The sequence below is a fragment of the Pagrus pagrus genome (genome assembly GCF_965226575.1).
Source record: "Pagrus pagrus genome assembly, chromosome: 1".
Classification (NCBI taxonomy): domain Eukaryota; kingdom Metazoa; phylum Chordata; class Actinopteri; order Spariformes; family Sparidae; genus Pagrus; species Pagrus pagrus.
The window spans coordinates 23,642,960-23,665,589 of NC_140185.1; the positions used below are offsets into that span (position 1 = coordinate 23,642,960).

At 40.6% G+C, this 22,630-nt stretch overlaps 1 protein-coding gene across 9 annotated transcripts in view; it reads right to left on the bottom strand.

Annotated features, from left to right (window-relative positions):
* Nucleotides 1-15,591: 15,591 nt before the first annotated feature.
* zfhx3b (zinc finger homeobox 3b) overlaps nucleotides 15,592-22,630 on the bottom strand; it is a 344,728-nt gene continuing 337,689 nt past the window's right edge. For all 9 annotated transcript variants that reach the window (XM_084357811.1, XM_084357810.1, XM_084357812.1 and 6 more), the window contains one exon: nucleotides 15,592-22,269. In XM_084357811.1, the coding sequence (XP_084213937.1) occupies nucleotides 20,534-22,269 (1,736 nt within the window). In that variant the 3' untranslated portion in view covers nucleotides 15,592-20,533. The remainder of the gene's footprint in view (nucleotides 22,270-22,630) is intronic.

The window sequence follows — 22,630 nt, forward strand, 5'->3', positions numbered from 1 at the left end:
CAAAGGTGCAATATGTAAAAATGTTGGTTTAAATTGTTAAAAAACAACTAGAATTATCAACAGAATGTGAAGAAATAACAGCTCTGGTGTTATGTCAAAGACATCTATGTGTTGCAGAGATATCTATTGAAGTTAGCATGCTAACCTGCTAGCCCCAGCCTGCCAAGGACAGTAGCTACATTAAATCCTGGATACAGCTTTGGAGGAGGAGCCCTTGTTCCTTCCTGTGGAAGCTGCTCAGTGGCACATGAAGCCAAGAAAGCTGGACTTCCCGGCTATAAAATCACATGGATCTTCTGCATTGTGGAGCCAAAAGAAGAGAAGAACTTCCGGTTTAGCGTCCGGCTAACTGGAATAGCAATAAAATGATTTAACCTGCAGCTTTCCAAATTGAATTGGACCGAATGGCTTCAATCATGATAGTCAAACGAGTCATTTTGTGAGGGATGTGAAGCTTAAGAAAAATGTATCCACCTTTTTACAGATGCTTCTTTCACGACGTAAGTATTTTTGGGCCACAGTGCATCACGTGACGTTGTAATTACACGGTTTGGCCACTATGAAAGTCACCTTCGGAGCCTGGCGCTCTTCCTGGGGGCTTGACAGTTACCAGCAGTTAGCAGTTACTCAGGTGATGTGCTGCCGCCGATTTGTTTGGGGCAATCTTGCGTCGACAGGTGGACTATTCTTACACATTGCACCTTTGGATAAACATTAAGACTTATTTTGATTAAACAATGAGATGTAAGAAGATTATAAAGTTTATATTGTGGAAGAATACATACACAAAATAATAAAATGAATTCCTGCATCAGTTGACTAGAATGTGTTTTAAAATGTTTTTATATGGATATGATACAAAGTTTGCATGAATATACTGTATATACAGATTACTACTTTTTTTTTTTCATGTTAACAATAAGGCAGTAGCTGGTGCAAGAAGTATTGTCTTTGTGCTTTAGAAACGAGAAAAAAGACCGATGCACAATATTTGGTAACCATTGTCAAAATTGAGGCGGTGGGTGAATAAATTCAGCACCTCTGTTTCCCTCTGAGGACTATCTGCAGCAGCAGCACATTAATGCCACTATCAGCTACTATATCACCAGTCAAAGTGACAAATGGCAGACAAGCGCCTCTCAAATATTCAGGGAGGGTGGAGTAGTGCAGGGGTGGTAATGGGTGACAGTGTTTTTCTCCATTTGGCAGGAGGACTTGGTGTAAAATTTGGGGAGAGGGATGGTGGGAGTAAAAGTGGGAAAAGGCAGCGTTTGGAGTCTGTGTGTTTGCATGTCTACATGACACGCTTCTACATGTTTTAGAGCGGAGAACGAATTATTGTCTTATTGTCCTTTCTCTGCACTCCCCTCTCCCTCCATCCTGACACCCCCTCATCTCCCCCATCATTCGGACAGCTGGAAACAGAATTCATCCGATTCGTTCTGCTGCTTTTCTCTCTCCCAACTGCCCCATTCCCCCCACCGTTCCCCAGTCCCCCTCACTGTCGTAATAGGATCTGCAGGAATCATTCAAAGGCTAGATATAATTTACTGCTTGCCGTGCACAATACCCCCTCCCACTCTCACCCCCTTTCTCAATCGCACAAGGTGCCCTGCGGATGAACTAATCATACTTGAAATATTATTTCTGCTTCTTATTCCTCCATTTTATGAACAGCTCCTTTTTATGGTGCAATGGATTTAACCCCTGCCTGGTCACACTCACACCAGTCTATGCAGGAAGAGAGAGGGTGGGTGGTGTGGGCGGAGAGAGAAAGACAGAAAAACCTTTTGTTTTTATATTTCTTTGTTTATGATTCTGCCTTCTTGTTTGTTTTGGATAAATTCATATTTCATCCAAACCTTGATTTCCCCCGGTGATGACTCCATCTTACAAACAAGGCAGTGCTTAGGGAACATGCAAGTAACTCAGCCAGCAGCTTCACCAACAGAACCATAAAAACTATTCCACAGGGCTCTTTTACCCATAATCCCATTGCTCTCTTTATGCAATCCACATATTTGGACAAGTAACTCGTCTTCATTCATAATATATACACCACAGTAAATGCACTCATGCATAACAGCTAGTATTAGCATATGGGCTGTGCTGCTCTTTAAAACAAGAAATGAAAAAAGAAACAGAAACATAAATCGAAGACTACTAAAAATGTTCTCTGATATACCTTATAGCTTCTCTTTGAGGAATGCCACACTCTCAATATTCAAGTGTTGAGTTTAGTAGTTTTTATTTGAGTCATTTAGCAGTAAGATATGGTTTAATATGGACTGAGACAGACAAAGGGCCAGCACAGTTTGGTGAGCAGTTGAAAACTGATAGAGACTTGAATGAAATTCTATTGATTGGGCACTTTGTCCATTGATCTCTTGTGGGACCAGAGGCCTGGATTAGGATTAATGTCCTCAAAACGTGTTGGGGACCTGACATCATGAAAGAATTGCCAAAGCCTTGGTTGTCTTATAGGCAATTCTTGACTAGAACGTAATTGTTAAAAATAAACATCATGCAAACGTATTTTCTCATTGAGTTCAGAGTGAAAGTTAGGATTGAGTCTATGTCAAGAGAGCTTTCACTGTTAAAGGGTTGTATGGTATACAAAAAAGAAGGTAAATTCCCAAACTATTAAATGTAATGAAAGAAGAAGTTTCGAGATTTGGGTCACAAACATAATATTTTCCCTTTAGCTGACCAAAGTTTGAGGTGTTATTTTGATGAAATAAGGCCAGCAGACAGAATATTAGACACCATTTTTTTATTTGCATGGATTTAACAGTGGATCATCTGTCCACATGACCTCAACAGTAAGAGAAGTAAGTCTAGTTCAGAGTTGGAGTTCAGTGAGTCTTCTTGTGTCCAATACGTGTTGCTAGAGAACATTATATTCAAGTGTATTGAGGTCAGACCACACCTTGAAAATTAAATGTAAATCAAATGATGATTGTCACAAAAGGGTTACTTCCTGTTGCCAGTAGCTGGCGCAATGTCTATAAAGTCTGTTTGGCTTGTAGATATCTTTAGGCCAGGACTCTTATCAAACCTGTGAAGTATGGGGACGATTGGACAATGTATGTTTGAGTTACAATAACTTCCTGTTTGTGCATGTCAATGCTCGCTCATGGAATATACTTTGTAACATGCTTTTCATTTTTTATATAATATATATATATATCATTATTTTTCATCCCAAAGGGCTTTAGATTGCAGTGTCTAAAAATGTAATACCTTTAAGCACTATCTCCTTTTGCTTCATACTAAATATGATCATTGACAATGAAATCATCACTGTGGTGTCCTTCCATGACTTTATTCATTTATCTGCCCACTGTGGATCATATTCCTGATGAGATTTTGTAAAAACAAGAAAGATGCACCTCGCCAATGCATTCCCATGTCTTTAATCTTGGCTCAGGAGAGTACTATGTCAACTTTTCAAGTGTATCTCATATACTTTGGACTCAGCTGTGGCTAATGATGAATTGCACCATTGTGTTTCAGCGTTTTCTGTCTCGTACCAAATGTCCAAACAGAAATGCTGAAGTAACAGGTCAAAATACAAATTAGCTATGAGGTGAGCTGCAGCATTGTTGTTTTGCTGTAAATAATTATCTGCTCTTAACAGTTACCCAGCATGATTAAATGGAGTCTACAAGTAATTAGCCTAACTGGAAGAAGGCCGACACAACCTTTTCAAGGGGTTGTCAAAAGGAAGAAAAACGCGAAACCGCTTGAAATGTTCTTTTACCACTTTATCTGTATTTCTTTTACACTGACCTGGCATGTACCCTGAGAACAGACTGAAGTCATACAACGGCTGCACGCCTTCATTTGGATGCACACAGACACACTTATACTTAATCACAAACACATTAAATCATGTATTCTTTGTTGAGTGCACTGCGCACGTATCCGCTCATCAGACGGAGAGGTGTAGAGAGTGAGTGAAAGAAGAGACAGAAGGTAGAAGATGTAGAGAGGAAATAAGAGAGAGAGGGAGACAGAAGGCAGCTATCAGCTGTTCACTTGTACTTAGGGAGCACATTTACTTTACATTGATTTCCAATGCTTTAGTCAATTTCCTGTCACTTTTCATTGCAAGTACATGTGATCTCAGTTTAGCTGCTTGCAGGAAAAAGGAGAAGCTCCAAAATGGATATTTTAGAGAGTCTATAACACGACTGCTAGAGGCTCTGTCTTTCCTGTCTGCAAGATCTAATATTACTCTTGGCAGGTGGAGATCAAGAAAAATAGGTATTTAGCAACAAGTAATTGTTGTTTAGTAGACAACCGCTTTATAAAATAAGCAGTGTAAAGAGGTTATTGTTTAACCAGCAAAATGTCGACTGTTGGAAAGCGGATCCAGTGAAAGTAAAAACATAAAAACTTCTCAGATCATTCCAGATGCAACTCGTATATCTCCATACAAAATCTGACCAGTCAACAGACAGATGTGGTGCCTAGAAGTCCCCATGAATCACTACATCTACTGTAGCTTTTATAAAAAAAAATGTTTTACTACTTTTTTCTTTAGCTCACGTCTTCTGCGTCTGTTTTATTTTTCAGTATCAGTTTCTCTTGTGACTATTTTCTGAGCATACAGGTTCGATCTGTATTCCATTACTTTTTTTTTTTCAATCTTTCACATCATCCACTGTTTTTCTTTAATGCAAATACTCATTCACCTACTTTTTATTTTGGCCTTTTTTTCTGTCGTCTGCCCTCGGAGAGCATCGCCAACTTAATATTCCGTTTGAAATAGCACAACTCCAAACAAAGGGCATTTTTTTTCTCCCCCTCAGCACATCTGCTTGCGAGGGAGACAGGCCTTAACACCTGGAAGTAATAAAAGACCAACACTGAGAGAGAAAATAAGGTAGGATTATTGTTCTGTGTGAGGAAGAGATTATGTTCAGAGAAAAGACAGTGAGGCATGCGGCTACACTTTCACCTCAAACAACGGGACTAGAAAGCAGCCACTGATTAAAACTGAAATGAGGGGAAAAGAACATCTGAAAATGAAGCGCACTTTCATGCCGAGACAACAAGCAGAAAGCTTTATCTTAAATGGAAATAAAATAGACTGGAATGTTCCAAAGCTCCTGCAGTACTATTACTCAGTTACAATGTCATTATCTTCCAACGGCTAAAAATGATATACTAGCTGAGAGAAAACTGCATTTTCCCAATTTTGATGAGAATCATTTGTTGCATTGCCTTTATTTTGCAGTTCTGCACTGAAGATGTCGTGCATTTGTCAGCTTTCTATTCCTCAAACCTAATCAGCCTGTAATAAAAATGAGAAGCAGAGGATGTTATCTTACTTTCCATCAAAACTGTCCTAATTAACTTCCTTTCAGATAGACATTCACTATAAACACAGCACTAAAAATGAAACAATTCTCATTTTGCATTCTCAACCACGGTCAAATGAATTTCTAATTATTTGAGAGCCAAGGCACGAAAAGGACAAAACAACTACGAGGAATCCTTTAGACAGGTAATTATTCTGTGACATCCACACACCTATTCCCATTTGCTGGCCTACATCAAAGCACCGGGATGGGAGAAACACACAAAGACAACAGTAAATGTGCCTCTCCCCAGGTATATGACCTAACAATGCCCCTGCACGGAACATGTTGGCCCGCAACATCCAGCAACGATCCAAATAATCCACACAAAAACCAATTCAAACTGTGGACAGGGAGTAAGGGATCCAACACGGTCTCTCCCTTTCTCATCGCTCTCCCTCATGTTGACTGGAATGACATTAGATGCCAGTGCTTGTTTGTGCTCTAATGACAAGTAAGAGGGGACTGCTGTCTCCATGGCAACAGCCAAGGCTCAATACATCATACCTCGTTACAGTAGTCAAGCAGGGACGTTTGGTCAAAAATTAATATATCAAGGGAGGGGGGGAGAGGGAAGAGAGTGCGTTGTGGGAAGACTGCCCAGCGTTTGTTATGTGAGTTTGATAACTGTAGCATTTAAATGGTGGCCCTATTAATTTCAAGGCAACAATTTGAAATGGATGTTTGGTGACCTTGGCTTGATACGCTGAGAGTGTCATATCTATACCAGGAAGACGGTGAGAAGGATGAACATGCAGGCCAAAGGATAGGTTATGTGTGTGTGTGTGTGTGTGTGTGTGTGTGTGTGTGTGTGTGTGTGTGTGTGTGTGTGTGTGTGTGTGTGTGTGTGTGTGCGTGTGTGTGTGTTGGGGGTAGGGCCCGGCTCCAGGCAATATGCTGCAGATTAATTGCATATGATTCATAATGATAGGATTTGTAGCACAACAGATGCTCAGTCAAACTGTGCCAATGTTTGTCTGACTCCTGTTACTGTGTAGGTTGTGTTATGTGAACTTAACAGTATGTGCTGGAAAGAAACGAAAGCGTAAATGTGTTTCTCATTATTATTATTATTATTTTTTTTAGTATTTGTCAGAATGAGGGTGGTAGAAAACATAGACCCAGCAGAGACATGTACCAGACGTGAGAATGTGCAAAGAGACACAAGGACACAGTTCAGGCCAGATGCATGACTCCAGCCTCCCCTAAAGCAAACTCATGCATTTTAATCCACAGACTTTTAATATATATTCGGTCCAGACAGGTCAGGTGCAGCGACGGCTCTGGAGGAATTAACTCAAATGAAAATATCAGCAACTTAACTGGCAAATAAGAACGCGGCTGAATTTTCATCTGAAAACAACCTATTCATAGGAGAAGGTGACAGATCCCATTTGACTGCATTCAACCTGACTTCCATCTGCCAAGAAATGTTTTTGTTGTCTTTCAACACACACTTTCCTCGCCTTTTTATTTTGCATTTGAAGTTTTCAATCACTTTGAGTGGGCCTTTGTGCTTCCCCTAAAATTATCTGGTAAACATAATGACTGTTTGATTTACACAATATGAAAAGCTACAATCCAAAAATGTGCAGCCACATTTCGGCTCACAAGATAAGCCATCCTGAGTGACAGCCCTTTTAATAGGCAGACGGAGTAAATCAAATAGGAATCTGCCTTCCTTCCTGAAATATTCTCATATTCTTGTGTGTGGATTGACTACCTTTGCATGCTTGTTCATATGGCAGGCGCTTTGATTGCCCCTTATTCATGTGGGAATAATTAGTCATTCACTCACTTGACAAAAAGGCCTCGGTTGGACCCTGTTAGATTTAATTATGCGATAATCTCAGGAAGACAATAGTCGGTGATGATAAGAGAGTCATTCCTATTTGTATGTAATCAATGTTTAATATTTATTATTCAACAAGCTCTTATGGAGAAGCCTTTAATGAGGGCTTATCTTCACTTGAGTCCCTCTTCAACATTTTCAGCTCTCTCTACAATTGACACTCGCTGACCTCCTGTAGAAGACAGAAGTGGAGCACTACTGTTTCTCCCACAGGATCTGCTTGAATCTTTTGAAATGTCTTCCTGGAGGGTTCTTGTAAAGGGTTAAATTGTTGATGTTAAATGGAATGTTGGATTCTGCCCGCTGCCTGCTAATTAGATTGTAATTACAGCAGTGCTTTAGCAAGCCGGTCTGTTCCAATTAGAAACACTTCTGCGGCCAGTCTGCCCGACCTTTCCTTTAAAACTTCTCTAATTCAAATTAACGACAGATTTGAGGAAAAAAATGCTCCAAAAAAAAAAAAGTTGCTCTGAATGGTCAAATTATCATGTTTATGAATACCACAGAGATGCATCAGCACACATTATTCAAGCTAAATATTGATTTTCAGCCCACATTCTTATTTTAGGAATACAAGCTGCAGTGTAGTTTTTATGAGGGGAAAAAAAGGCTGTTTAAGTACAGGTGCACCAGTTGGTAGATGTCCAACTCCACCAAATTACTTACTTAAGTGATTAATATATATATATTTTTATGTATATGTTTTACAGTAAACATGTGTGTGCGTGATATGGAGCGAGGAATTGGGCCATGGCCGAGTGCGTGTTCAGCAGCGGCAGTGTGCCCTCCCTCTCACTGAGAGGAGCTCTCAGACTGACTGAGGAGTGTCTCAGGCATCCACTGCACACCTGGTCTCCATTATCTCTCCATTTCACAGGCTTGCACCCCCTAACAGGGCAGCCTGGGAATGGGCCTGGCTCTTTCATCTTCCCATCATTATAGCAGCCAGCCCAGGGTCAGGGCCCAGTCTGACAGGCATTCCAGCAGCAACGCACTACAACTGATTTTGGTTAAGGTTTCAAAAATACAAAACCAAAAGTCAGTGAAATATTAATAAGAACAAGTCTCAAAGCAATTATTGTATTAAGAATTCTTCTCAGAGTTGACATTCTCCCCAAAGCTATGTGAAATATAACGCTGCACCTCAAAGCTGCGCCTCTCGCTTCCTCAACAGCATCACCTTCCCTCACCCATGCCTCAAACCCAAGACTCCTTTGTGTACGCTGTCTCGCTGGAATACACATAGGTGCACGGTTGTTTTACCGTTTCCTGACAAACACACAGGAAAGTCTACAAGATGCGTCTTTTTTTTTTTTTTTTTTTACAAACCCTCCAATATGAAAGTAGTGTTTACAAGTGTGTGGTGACATCATGCTGAGTGTTAGGTTTATTCTGTTGGTTTATCACTCTTAAATCTTGTCCGCAGAGGGACATTTGAAGACAGATCAAGGAGAAGCCAAATTCCTTCCCTTCAGCTTTTTTGAACTGTTAAAGGGATTTAACAGACCCCTTCAGACAATCTGTGAAACACATTTATGGAGGAAAGGATACACCACCTGATGGTTCAGGTCAGCCATTATCATTTTGCATATGAGAACAAAATGAGGTGTGATAATTGATCTCTCATGTACTTCAGCTCACGCTCTCACGATACTATCAGCTCAGCTTCGTTTAAAGGCGAAAACACTCTCAGGCAGAGCTCACCCGAAGCCTTTTTAATGCATCATCACTTTGAGGTTACAGAAATGACACCATGAGAAGCACTTTGAAGTGAAGTAAAATTATCCCTTATTTCTGCCCCCACAAATGATTTATTAAGGGGTAAAAAAAGGGGGGAAAGAGGAGAGGAAAAGGGCAGACGAAGGATAGAGAAGGACAAACACATTCCCAGCACATATTCTCTTCATTACGAGTGAGAGGGGGGAGCCGATCATTCAATTACTGACTGCCGTCACAGGCTAATATTCCTGCCTGTCAGGGCCCATTCTGGCTCAGTTTTGGTCAGAGTCCTTCTGATGGACCTCATTTCCTGTTAAACAGAACCAGAAGGTGCTGTGAAAATGGCGACACCTGATCCTGTGCTCAGGAGACGGGAAATGCTTTGGCAAGGCCCGGAGCCTGCCAAGACACCCTCCACACCTTCTCCAGCATGAATCCCATGCGGGTGGGAAGCCAGCGAGATGGAGTTTGGGCAGAGGGGTTTTCTAGGCCGCTCACTGAATCAGCACAGGTGGAGGTTAACTCTCATATGTATACTGAGGAGTATTTTCTTTCTCTTGAAGTGAGGTGAAGATGGGTCAACCCACTTTGAGGAAACTTTAGGCTATAATTCAAAAGAAACTGAGTTCTTCCTTTTAATTTTTTCATCCCATCCAATTTCTCTTTGATCCCCACTCACCCATCATTTTATCTGACAGATTAGATTGAATTAGTTTGACCTGTGCTCAAGGCTGGAGCGTAATTTGCCTTTGACATTGATAGGGAAAGAAGACAATGTGGCGAGGCAAAGAGGTCTATGTGGGGGTGGAAACAGTAGGTATGTGATGTGGAAAGAAGAACTCTGTTGCTTTCAAGCTCGGAGGTGAAATTCCTGTTCTTCACGGTCATCTATGTTGTTTCACCAGACTGTCTGTCAGGGGTTAACCCTTGACAGTGGCAGTGAAAGCTGCTCATGTGCAAAGCAGCCCGGCTTAGCTAGGTCTTCCATTGGCTTAGTGGCAAATGTATCCAGTATGTCCACAGTATCTTAGGGTGACACACTCCAATTTGTTCAGAACAGTTTACACACTATTCTACATGCAACATTTTCCCAAAGCCTCCAACATGTTTAGTATCGGAGGCACCGCTTGGCTAACCTGACATGCCAGATGGTTTGGAAAGGAGATGCTTGAAACTGCTTGGCACGGCACACAAAACTACTTGGCAAATCATTGGACAAGCCGTCCATCTATTGCTGTGTATCAGGGGTTGATTTCAAGCAGTCAGTTCAACAGTAGCAGAGCGAGCGATCACCAGTGGGCCCAGTTGGTAAATCAAACCCTTTCCGAAGCCAGTCAAGAGAAGAATGAAAACATCTTTTCCATCAGGAAAAGCTTTCAGTGGTGTTTTAAATAAAATATGCTCTGCAGTTCTGATATAACTGATGCTTCAGCAGCATGTATGCTAACTCCTTGAGGAGCCGCCGTTCTTGTTTACAAAGGAGCAGTCGCTTCTCTTGCTGGTCATCACACCTGAGACATGCCCATAGCTGCCATCTCTGGCTGCTAGTCCCTCAAAGGGTGCTGATTGGTTCAAACACTGTGTGTTCGTGTCACCATCAGATGTGAGTAGCACCAGGCCCCAGCAGGTGCCGCTCAGCCTGCAGTGAAAAATTCCCCTGCAGCACAAAATGCATTTTCCCCATAGACCGCCATTATAAATGAGACGTCTGTAAAACTGTTGACAGGACACCAAGAACTGCAAACGAGGTCAATTATGACTCTTTGAATGTTTGACCCATGGAGGTTTTACATTTGTGAAACCTTCTACAAGCTGAGAAACACGATTCAAAAGTCCATGACATTATCACAATGTAAAGTCTGTGGGAACTTGCGGGGGAAACTTTTACTGCCATATTCAGTGGGTCGCATAATTAGGAACTAAATGCGGGAGGCAGAAAACTTTTTTAGTGTATGCGCTAGACTAGCAATTCATTGGTTTGAATGGGCGCCATCTTTGCATCTGGTATGTAGTTCTTAAGTAAATCTATGGTGACTACCTATGTGATTAGCAGCCTGATCCGCCATCTTGGACTGCTTGGTACGGCAACGTCACTTGGACAAACCACATGCAGTCAAACCACAAATATGTTGAGTTTATTTATTTGAGTTTATGATTATGAGTACATGATTATTTCAGACAGCGTGCTTGCCTGTTCTAGCATAGCATTATTTCTATGGTAATATTGCTGTTATTGTGTGCTGTCCAATAACTGCACTTTAATACTTTGCAATATCGCTCTCATTATTTCCATGTCAATAAAGCCCCTTTGAATTGAATTAATAAAAAACATGCTCTGCTATGACAACCACTGTCTGAAATAATCACTGGCAAATGTAATCATAATTGTAAGAATGTGGACGCGCTCAAGCACTCAGATCGGGCAGCTACTCACATCAGGTAGTGACAGTTCGACCACAAGTTCATAGCTTGTAGCCTGGCATGAGGGATTTGCGTGATCACATGATCTTGCGTACCCCTCACAAGGCAACCACTTGGCTTAAAGTCTACATACTTTTGCGATTTCTCATCAGACTGTGTGGTGCTGGTAGACAATGTAAGATAGTTTTATTTCATAACATTTTGGGTGTTTGTAATCACGGTAGAGCCGGGTACGCTGGCCGGGGTGACTCCCCTCTCTTCACTAAGATGGAGGCAGGATGCTCCGACTGTAGCGGTGTGGAATTGGATGCTGGGATGTGCGGTGGCGTGGTTTCCCCTGCAGCCTCTGCTCCTCATTTTCTGCCTTTGTGGTGTCAAGTGGTAATACCAACCCTGAGCCAAGCAACCATTAGAGAGCTATGGTTTTTATTTAAGAGAAGGACCAAGATGACACAGCACAACCACGGCTCTTGTAGTCATTTTGACGAGATTATCCAGCATTTGTACCATTTATTCCCTGCAATGGTTGAAAGCTGATACTGAAGAACTTTGGAAACCCCAACAAGCCACTATTCCAACAAAGCAAGAGCCTAGACCTCAGCATGGTGTTACCACCCAGCTCGGGTCAGAGTGTACCAACAGAGTCTGTGATATTCTATCCAACAGAGCTGTGCTTGTCTTCTGTGCTACCAAAGAGAACATTCTGTGGTATGTCAGGGGCTATTTGGGATATGTAAAAGGTTGACTGGTCTAAAGAGACAAATGACTCTAGGAAGCTGTCAGCTCCAACTCTGACTGGAATGACTGAGTTAGTGAGGTGCATTGAGAATGATAATTAAATATGGGGCCAAAGATTGGCAAGGTGGGCCCTGTACCTTTAGGCTAGGGCAGAATGGGTTTGGGAGCTCTCATCGCCCAGGGCCTATGTTAGACACAGGCACTAACCCAATTTCACACTGTGTGACTGGGCCTGGCCTGTTTCAATACAGCATCTGAGTGTGGGTGCCATCTGGTCCAGGCCTGTGAAGGAAATGGCCTTGCTTTTCACACTGATCGGATTAGGGTGTTTTTAATTCATTCGGGATGTGCCCTTGCGTGTTAATTGGCTCAACATGGCCAATGAATCTCGCCTGTTGCTTGACACAGGACGGCCTCTTTCTTAAACTCTCTTTGGAGGTTTGATGCTCCTCGGATTTTAGTCGTTTTCATGTTTTTCTGATAAAACGGCATCATTTTAACAAAGTTTATAAGAATGTGTTTAAGGTCTAAACAATTTGAAGCAGTTCAGCAGAATCCTGACAGACCACATTGAAATAGCATCAGTTCACTTCTTTAGGAAACATGTAACAAAAAGTGGATGTAAATGCCAGTATATCTAAAAAACCTGTCTGGTCAAAAAGTATATATTTTAAACAACATAGTCAATATTTTTGTGTTTGTGTTTCATGTTTATTTTATCATTGGAGCTTTTGATAAACTTTTAACAGAAAATTGTTTAGGGAGCATTTGTTCTCTTATTGTTACTCTCAAAAACGCATCCATTTCAGTTGCATTTTTCCAAGTGTCATTTTCAGTGCCTCTGATTATGTTAGTTGCACACGGTCATCTCTAATTAAGAAGTTAGTTGTTGCATAATATGTGTTAATTAGACCTGGGCTTTTAATAATCCTGACTGGCGAACTAAATATAAAACATAGGCAGACAGAAAGTCAGAGGGTGATGCATCTGACAAGATGACTCCATGCATTAATTAAAAATGTGTTTAGCCTTTATAATTTTAACAACACAGGAGATTTAAAGGTACAATTATTAACATCTTAGTGATTCTTGACACAAACTGGCCACAACCTATCACTGGGGGCTCACAAGTGTTGCTGATCAACGCCAGCACCTCTGTTACTGAAGCTCACTGTCTGCTCAAAATTCAATTTTGCTTAACAGGCAGAGCTGGACCGGCTCTGTTTTCATTGGGAATCGTCCAAACTCCCAGGACCCCTGAACTACCCCACTGCTTACTTTGCACTTTGTATCGTTTTTCCAGAGCGAACATTGGTGCAGCATTTGAAAGGTGGAGGCAGACTCAGACTTGTTAAACAGACTTGGCACTGAAATTGTCAGACAGGTAAACAACCTATGATGTAGAAAATGTGGTTGTTTATGTCAAATGTCTTGCCAGGACACGCCTCATTTACTAATATTATACAAACATCCAGCGGTACTCTAAACTGCCATGTCCAAGCTGTTTGCTTGTTTATACGCAACTGAAACAAACTTTAAATTTAAAACATGCCAGGGCTCCAGGGTTAGACTGTTTTGGTCGCACATGGGCCAAAAAATCTGCCAAGTATTCCTTAACATTTTCATTGATTGCGCCGGTGCACCTGATATTCAGCAGGTCAGATAAAAAAAAATCTATACAAATATTTTCTTTAATCAAACACCAACTGGGTGTGTAGGCAGCTGTCTTTGAACAAATATCAGCCTATTAACAGTTTTTGTGTTGATTATTTTTGTACACTTTTATCTCAAATAATGCTTTTATATTATTTAAGGTTGATCATTCATTTGAGTTTCTTAAGCATTTAAGCACACTGTTACTTTATTTTTTAAACAATTGAGATTATTGCAATTCTTTGTTGCCTGCCCTGTGATTTAAATGAAGAAAAACATTTGTCTGCACTTGTATTCCTGTTGCCAATCATTTACATAGTGTGCTAAGAAAATAAAATGTATTATAGGGTGCGCCTAAAAGAAAAAGTTAAGATGCCCTCATGCAACCAGTGTAAAAAGTTAGCCTGGGGCCCTGCATGCTAACATTTTCCACTTACAGCAAGTATAGTGTGCCTCCATGTTTGTCAGTTTGGTGAAGGAGTATATACACGCAATTTAAAGTGATTTTTGTAAACAAATTATAGGAAACAAATGAATCAATTCTAAAACAAACAAACTTTGGAGAATGACGAAGTGAGCATGCAGTTGCTTCAGTTGTAGTTTCCTAAATCTGCCACCAAGTGTCAGAGCACATTTTTTCTCTCGCGTTTTATTTATTTTTTATTTTTAACTGATACCAGCTTTAAAGGATAAGTACCGTTTTTTACAACCTGGACCTTATTTCCAGCAAAAGATATGGTCATTTACTCACCCAGATAACTTTGGTGTCATTCGGCGTCGTTCGGACGAAATTAGATCCAGTGTAGCGCCGATATATCCATATAATGCGAGTAACGGGGCACCGACACACAGCCTCTATATAACACATCATCTGCCACGAAACTAGTTCATTTCACTAATATTTTGTTACGATATGCTAGCGCTATTAGCCTCTGAGTCCGGGCTCGTCCGTTATCAACATCCGGGGTCAAACTAGCAGTAGCAGCTACAGGTAAACAAGCTCGGCTGTCGCGGGTGCGCGCGCAGCTCAGAGACGACATCTTCCAGGTCAGAGGTAGTAGCTCAACCTACAGACCCCGGATGTTGACAATAGACGAGCCCGGACTCAGAGGCTAATAGCGCTAGCATATCGTAACAAAATATTGGTGAAATGAACTAGTTTCGTGGCAGATAATGTGTTATATAGAGGCTGTGTGTCGGTGCCCCGTTACTCGCATTATATGGATATATCGGCGCTACACTGGATCTAATTTCGTCCGAACGACGCCGAATGACACCAAAGTTATCTGGGTGAGTAAATGACCATATCTTTTGCTGGAAATAAGGTCCAGGTTGTAAAAAACGGTACTTATCCTTTAAATGTACGGCAGCAGATTGTTGATAGATATATACACAGAAATGCTAATTGTTTCACTGAAAATCTAAAATTACACTGTCATGTTTTGTTCACAACTTATTGTTTTTTTTTCATAAAGGCACCATCGATGATCCCGATGTACACCAAATTATAAAGCAATAATACATAAAAACAAGCCATTATGCAACTATGTAAACAACAGAAAATGTTTACTGGATAAATTAAATATTAACAACTATGTCATTCTTTTAAAATTTACATTTTTTTTTACAATGTGTGTGAACATGTGTAAGATATACTGTATAATAAATGATATAAAAGAAATACTGGTTGCACCCTTTAAGATCAAATGAAGTTTTTTTTTCAGTAATCAGGAGAAAATGAGTTATTGTATTTCTTCAAATATCTGAGTTCAGCAGTCGTATGTTGACTGCAAGTGATCAAATCCCACAACACTCAAAGAGGAGTCCACACCAGTGCAGTTTATGCTCATACTTTTTTAATGTATCACAATGAGCAAGAAACATACTTGATGAAATATTTTCAAAGGAGTATATTCAATTACCATCTACAATCAACTTAACTAGGACAACAAGGTTTTGTGACAAAAGTTTCTTTAAAAGTCTGAAGTTCCATGTGGTTGTATGTATGTTAGTTTCCATGTAATTTGGTACAGTTTGGAAATCTTCATCATATAATTACAGTAACAAAAAAGCTAACAAGACTACAGTATAGAAAAGACATCAAGAACAACATTTTTGGTTTAACTTGCTCTTTTTTGTACATTGCAAGGCTGTTTTTTTCTACCCTCGGATGGGCTGCCTGGAGCCACAGAGCCATGCTTATGAGGCTCGAAGGAGGAGTAATTCAAGGAAACAAAAAGAAAAACTAAAAGCATAAAAAAACATTGTGGCACCAGAAGTCACAAAAGGAACAGAGAGCTCCAAGTAACAGTTCATCTTTGAAGTTGGAGCAAATGGTTGTTTGGTTGTTAGTTTGGTTGTTAATTTTGGTTAATACGCTTTTTTAGTGTAACTGCCTCTTTAAAAATGACAGCTTCGAGAACCCGTCCCCTCTCTCTGTTGTTCATTTCTCTCTTTAGATAGTGTAATCAACAGAGAGAGGGGTGAGCCGCCATTTGACTGGAGAGCTTCGCTTGTCAACCAGAGACAAGCACGAGGAAATGAAACGGGTAGCAACATGAACTGGGAGAAATGAAGCAAGCATCTCTGTCCATCCTGTCCTGAAATTTGGAAAATGTCCATCAAAGAGCAGAAGCAGAGGCAGAGCTGGAGAAAGAAAGAGACAGACAGAAAGGAGAAAGAGGCAGCTGGAGCCACTTAAGTTCAGTTTCATCTAAGGACTTTCCTCTCTGTGTCACACATGTCCATTGGTTCCAGAGTCCATTCCCATTACAGAGTTGTCAGTAATCAAATAAGGAGGTGGTTTTAAAGCTGTTTCGAGCCTGCCTTTGGCTCCCATGCCCAGTTTTGGTGTGCCCGCAGCCTCTCATGTCCTCCTAACGAGATCTCCAAAGCTTCCCAGAGTCCATTTTTTTCTTTTCATTCCTTCTTCATCTCAAAACAAAAAAAGTTGATGTCTTGTTTTAAATATATCTATATCTGTATACAGGTACACGTTCGTTTTCACAGTGGGCAAAAGATGACCTCTACAGCAAAACCTTGTCTTTATCGCTCTCTTTGTAAATGTCCATTAAAATCAAGTATCCCAATGTAAGTCAGTGGATCTAATTATCCACAATAGCGTTTTGTGCCACAATAAAATATACACTTATCTGGGGCACAACTTGTAATTTTTCTTTTTCTTTTTTTTGTTTCAACTGCATAAAGCTTTGGCCACATTCATATATTCAATCAAAGTAAAAACTGCTCAGTGCTTCGGTTTCATCACTCATTATTTTTAAATTTGATTTTCTAAATTTCAGTTATTCATAATCCAGCTTTGTGGTTCAGTTTGTTTTGGTGTGTAACATATAAAAAAAATAATAAAATAAAAGGCAAACAAGAAAAAATTGAATTGATGCTGGCTCTTATGAAACACACACGCACACACAGGCATACAAACTCACACACAGTCCATGCTGGCTGAATCTGATGTGGAGACCTCAACTTTGTCTTCCACAAAAGAGCCCAAAAGATTACACTTTGGAAATAAGAGAACAGACAGTATCATCGAGACAATGAATATAAAGAACATCATCACACCATAAAGTGGCCAGGTCATATTTTGTCGTTTTTCGTTTCTCAATTTCAGCAATTCAAATTAAAGCTAGTGTTAATTTATGATAGAAAGAAATATACAGAAACTGAAATAAAATACAAATACAATTCATGTCTGACATTGTCTGAAATTAAAATAAAGCAAACATATTTGAGAAAAACTGTACAACTTAAGAATTTTCCAAAATAAGAAAGCACATAACAGTATTTCAGGGAACTGGACTTTAGAGAAAAAGCAAGCTTGCAGACCAAATCTCCTGACTTTCAACAGCATGCTGTAGTATTAACACCAAATCACATTGCTCTGCAAGACGAAGCACTTTAAACACACTTCTGAGATTGTGCCGTATTCATTGGGGCGAATATATTGGCTATACAATAGTGGCTAAAAAGTAGTTCTTCACAAATTTAAATAAGTCTTGGTTTTGGTTTAAAAAATAAAAATTTTCGTTCATTGGATCATCAGTGAGCGGGTGGGGGTACCTATGCACATCCATTTCCATTGCAATAAGATGAAGTGGGTGACTTCTTTGGGCATGAAAGCATCCGAGCTATCTGAAATCAAGGGACATCCTCAAAAAACCTCCTACTTTTTCCAGAAATAATGCTTTGGAATGAAGATGTCCCTTAAAAACCTGTAATCTACGCGTGGAAGTGGCACCCTGCAGACACATGGGACAAGTCACTTTTTGGATTTCCCAAGAAGGGGGCAACAACACCTCAGCAAAACAGCCATTATTTCCCTCTGAGACTAGTTGTATGTTGACTGGCATAAATGTTACTAAACCTATGAGACGCATCAGTACCAGATGTATTATATACATTTTTTGGTAACCACTATTACTTGCTTAACAAGTGAGCAACAACCTTGACTGGATGGAGGGATTTTCAGCAATGTTCCGTGCCAGCACAAAATGACATATGGAGGTCACTTTGTTCAGCAACCAATGATGCAAAAAATTTACACAACAGTTTACAGTCACTTTCAAAATGAGAAAGAAAAAAAAAGTAGATTGTGACAATTAAAAGCAAAATAAATGAAATATGATCAGTCCTTGCTTAAGAAAAATCCATTGTGATATTTGGAATGCACTGTTCTTTACAAACGTTATAGATCATTGGCTTTAAACATTGGTCTGTTCAAAAAGAAAATCGGCAAAATGTCCTTTGGAACATATATTCACAGTCTTCAAAGTTCCGTTTTTGCAACAAGAAACAAAAAGGTGTTGCAGAGGCAAGAAATTGGTTTATTGTTTGTTTTAGTTAAAGCTTAGCCAAAAGCAAAATGAGCATGCATCTAGGTACTCTTTTTTTTTTTCTTTCAAAATTCTACATTAGCAGCAAAACGTATGTCCTTGAAGACCAGACCTTATACATTTTCTTAAAAAAATGGACATTTGAATGTGACAAAAAAGTCAAACAAAGATTAATAACCTCTATCTTACAAACTGCAATGGCTCTGTAACGGTGCTACTCCACAATGCAAGGACAAGGGCCCTTTTTGGTTTTTGGTATTTACGTAAAAAAGCCACCTGTCTGCTTGCAAAGAAGCAAAAACGGCAACTCTGATGCGTACTCCTTTATCTTTTAAAACTTTGTTTTCTTTCCTCTAAAAACAGCAACAAATTCTCAAGTATAAAGAAGCCTCTTTTCTCATATTTATGCACCAATGGTGAAAGTGTTTAGTCTTTGGATTTTCTTTTTGTCTTAAAGCGTGAGAATTATTATTAGTATTCTTTTTTCATTTTCATTTATGACAACAAAAATGTCAAAATGAAGAAAAGACTGTAGCCACACTACATGAAGAACAAAAGACCTGCTTTGTAGTGTACATATCTACAAACACAGGAGAGCAGAGAAAAATAAGTGCGAAGAGAGGAACAAGTAGAGTGAGAAATAGAAGTCAGACAGTGATAAGTGCACAAAGGTAACACAAAAATTAAATAAAATAAAACTTTCAATATTTCACCCAGGATCTTTTCTGCTTCGGTTAGCGCAACACCAACCAAACCATACAATTTAAATAATTCTAAAAGAGGATCCTGCCTTGTCAGGAGGGGCATTTGGGTGAATGTTTCCCAAGAAGTTAAGAATAAGACAGAAATAAAGTTGAGATAAATTACCTGTCCATAATCTAGTCTATCGGAATGACCAAGACAACATCAAATGAAGCGTCTTAAAGTTGGACAATACAAAAGCTAAATGTACACAAAGTTTTTCAACCTACCATACTGTTTAAATTCATTTCCAATGCAACAATCTACTTAACACCAAAAATGTTCATATCTATCATAAATACAGAAGGTTGTTTTTTTTTTAATCAAAACTCTTTTTATCGCCCGTTATAATGTCTGCAATGCTCTCCTTGTCTGGGTTGAATTGGATTGTGATCCCCCTCCCCCCTTTAAAAGGATTTCTAATGTTAAAATCAGCAAATCAGTAACTCTTTTTGAATGCCCAGAAACAATGCCTTATTAAAATTTCATTCAACTGAAAACTTTCTGTTATTAAATCAAGTTCTAACAGAATAAAAAAGCTCATCTCCTGTTGGAAACAAAAGGTTGAAAACATGGAGTTCTGTAACAGAAAAACATCTGCGAGCTGTTGACCTGAGAATAAAATAGACATTACATTATTCTTTTACTTTTGCAAGCCATTGGTATCTGAATGCTTAAATAGCAAGAAAACTGATAGACTATTCTCCCATACAGTACATACTGGCTTTTTGTGACTGTGCTATTAAGTAGAAATTATTACAAAACAAAGGGACAGCTTGTTGACGCTTATTTCTTCAAAAGGATTTCTGGGGCCATTTGTCAACTTTGAGGCAGTCCATTGCCATACAGTACAGTATTCCTCTACCATTACCCAAAACATAACTGCAGCGATCTTTTCTATTCTCATATATTAGTATGCATGTATTTCAGTTGAGAAAAACAAAAAAATAAAAAAGAATAACAAAACGAAAACCAGCATGTTGATATGGGAAAACAATCCACTAACATTTAAATTTTTGGTTACAAGCTTTGGAATTGCAGTTAGTCTTTACACATCTTTTTCTGAAATTGGTTTGTATACTTTTAATGTATTTTTAACATTGCTGCTTTTTATGTTTTTTTCCATTTGTGATTTTTTTTGTCCTTTTTTTGTGTTTTTTAAATATTGTCCATCACTGAAAGCTCTTTTACAATCTGATGGAGTCTGTTCCTACACTAGCAAGATTACTACTACAACTACTACTGTCTTTGACAAAGCCAGGCTGCTGCGGCTCCTCCGCCGTCCTGCCAAGCCTGTCTGCTGACTTCTGACTGCTGTCAGAGTCAGACTCGTCGGTAAAGACGTCTGTTGGTATCGAGGTCTGAACTCCTGAGGTGCTCAATGAACTTGAGGTAACCGTTGAAGGTGAGGACATTGGAGGAAAAGAGGAGGAAGAAGATGAGGGACTGGCATTGGGCTTCCCAGCTAAAGCTCTGGAGAAAGGGGCCTGGGGCCATGGTTTGCCGGCAGCTGTGGTGTTGAGTGGGGTAGTCGACGAGGAGCACAGGGAAGAGGAGACGGCAGAGGATGGCATGGTGGCTGATGTTGTTGGCGGGGGAGGGGGGCTGCTGATGGGATGAGTGGCAGACTGCGAGGTAGATGCGGTGTTAGGATTGGGGAAGCAGGCTGAAGAGTGAGGTAATAAACTAGTAGCGTGCTCTTTGGCATTTCTGGCTGATCGCTTGATTGTTCTGTGTTTGTGCAATGCCGATTCCAGGTGTTGACTGAGTGCTTTCTCCCCATCCAACGTAGTGTCACAAGCCAGGCAGTCATAGAGACTTCCAGCCCCTGCACCTACGCCACCGGGGACACGCAGCAACATCTCTTGCAGGTTTGCCACAGACTGACCGAAAAAACAGTTAGATTTAAGGTGGGTAATAGCCGTTTCTTCCTTGGTGAAAACTGCTTGACACTTGCGGCATGCCAGTTTATACTGCACCTTGGGGACGATGTACTGGTCTAGATGGGGGTCCACAGCTTTGCCATCTGTCTCGCTCTGCTCAGAGGGTACTTTATTATGAGAGGAGGAGGAGGAGGAGGAAGTTGGGGGTTCACTACGGGGGTTGACCTTTTGCTCCTCTGTTTTCACTGGATCTTTGGCAGATTCTTTGCGATCCCCCAAGGTTTGTGGGGGAACTGGAGTTTGGCTCGCCTTGGGTTGCTGGATCTGCTGAAGCTGCCGCTGCTGCTGCTGTAGTGCCTCCTGCAAGCTCTGCTGATATTGCTGGTAATGCTGCAGCAGGGACCCTGGAGACAGGCCCATCAGTGCTTGTGACAATGCTGGGTTGTAAGGGAAGAGACTTTCCATACCATACATTGGTTGCAGGTAACCCCCCTGGAGAGCCCCAGGGATCTGTGGGGTGTAATACGGGGAAAAGCCAGGCATGAAGTAGGGCAGGAACTGGTTTGTGAGGAGAGCTGTTGGGTCCGAAGCCAAAGCATTCTGCAGGGCCTGAAGCTGGGCAGGGTCGACCACATACTCCATGCCAGGTGTGGGCATAGAGGTGGCAGGTACAGCTGTGTCTGGCTTCTCCTTCTTGGCGCTGGCAGCAGAAGTTGAGGGGGCAGGGGTGCTTCCAGTTGACGACGGGGTTGAGGGCTTCTCTGTCTTTTCCTTGGGCTTCTCCTTCTCTCTTACCCTCTCGGTATCACATTCTTTGGGGGGTTCAGGCCGGGAGCCCGACTGGGCGGTTGAGGAGATGGAGTTGGATGTGGAGGTGGGGCTGGAGTGGGAAGCAGACGTGTTGGTCTGGGCTGGGCTGGATGCGGCAAGAGACGATGAGGAGGGAGGTTTGTTGGGCAATCCGGATGTGGGGAGGCTCGGTGAGGGAACACTGGCACCAGGCATGTTCAGGAGGTTTGAAGGTTTTGGAGGAGTTAAAGCTGGAAATGTTTCAAATAAAGACAAAAAATAAAGAATTAATAGGTGTAGTTGTTTCATGGATTTACAATTATTTGTTATGATGTTTTTCCAACAATAACAAAATACACATTGCTTTATCATATGAAACACAGACAGAAGAGGAAATTAAAAAATCAGTATGTGAATGATTTTATCTTCATTACTTCAAAGTCTCTCTGGAGTTGCATTTGTGGGGCTGACATTAAGTGCTGGCTGTTCAGGTACTTAGTGGCACATTATGTTACACATTCTCCAGCAGGTGTTGTTTTTCTAGTGTTGTATTGTTGCTTTTACTAGGTTTTACACTGAAGTACAATATGTGATTACTGAAGGTAGTTACAG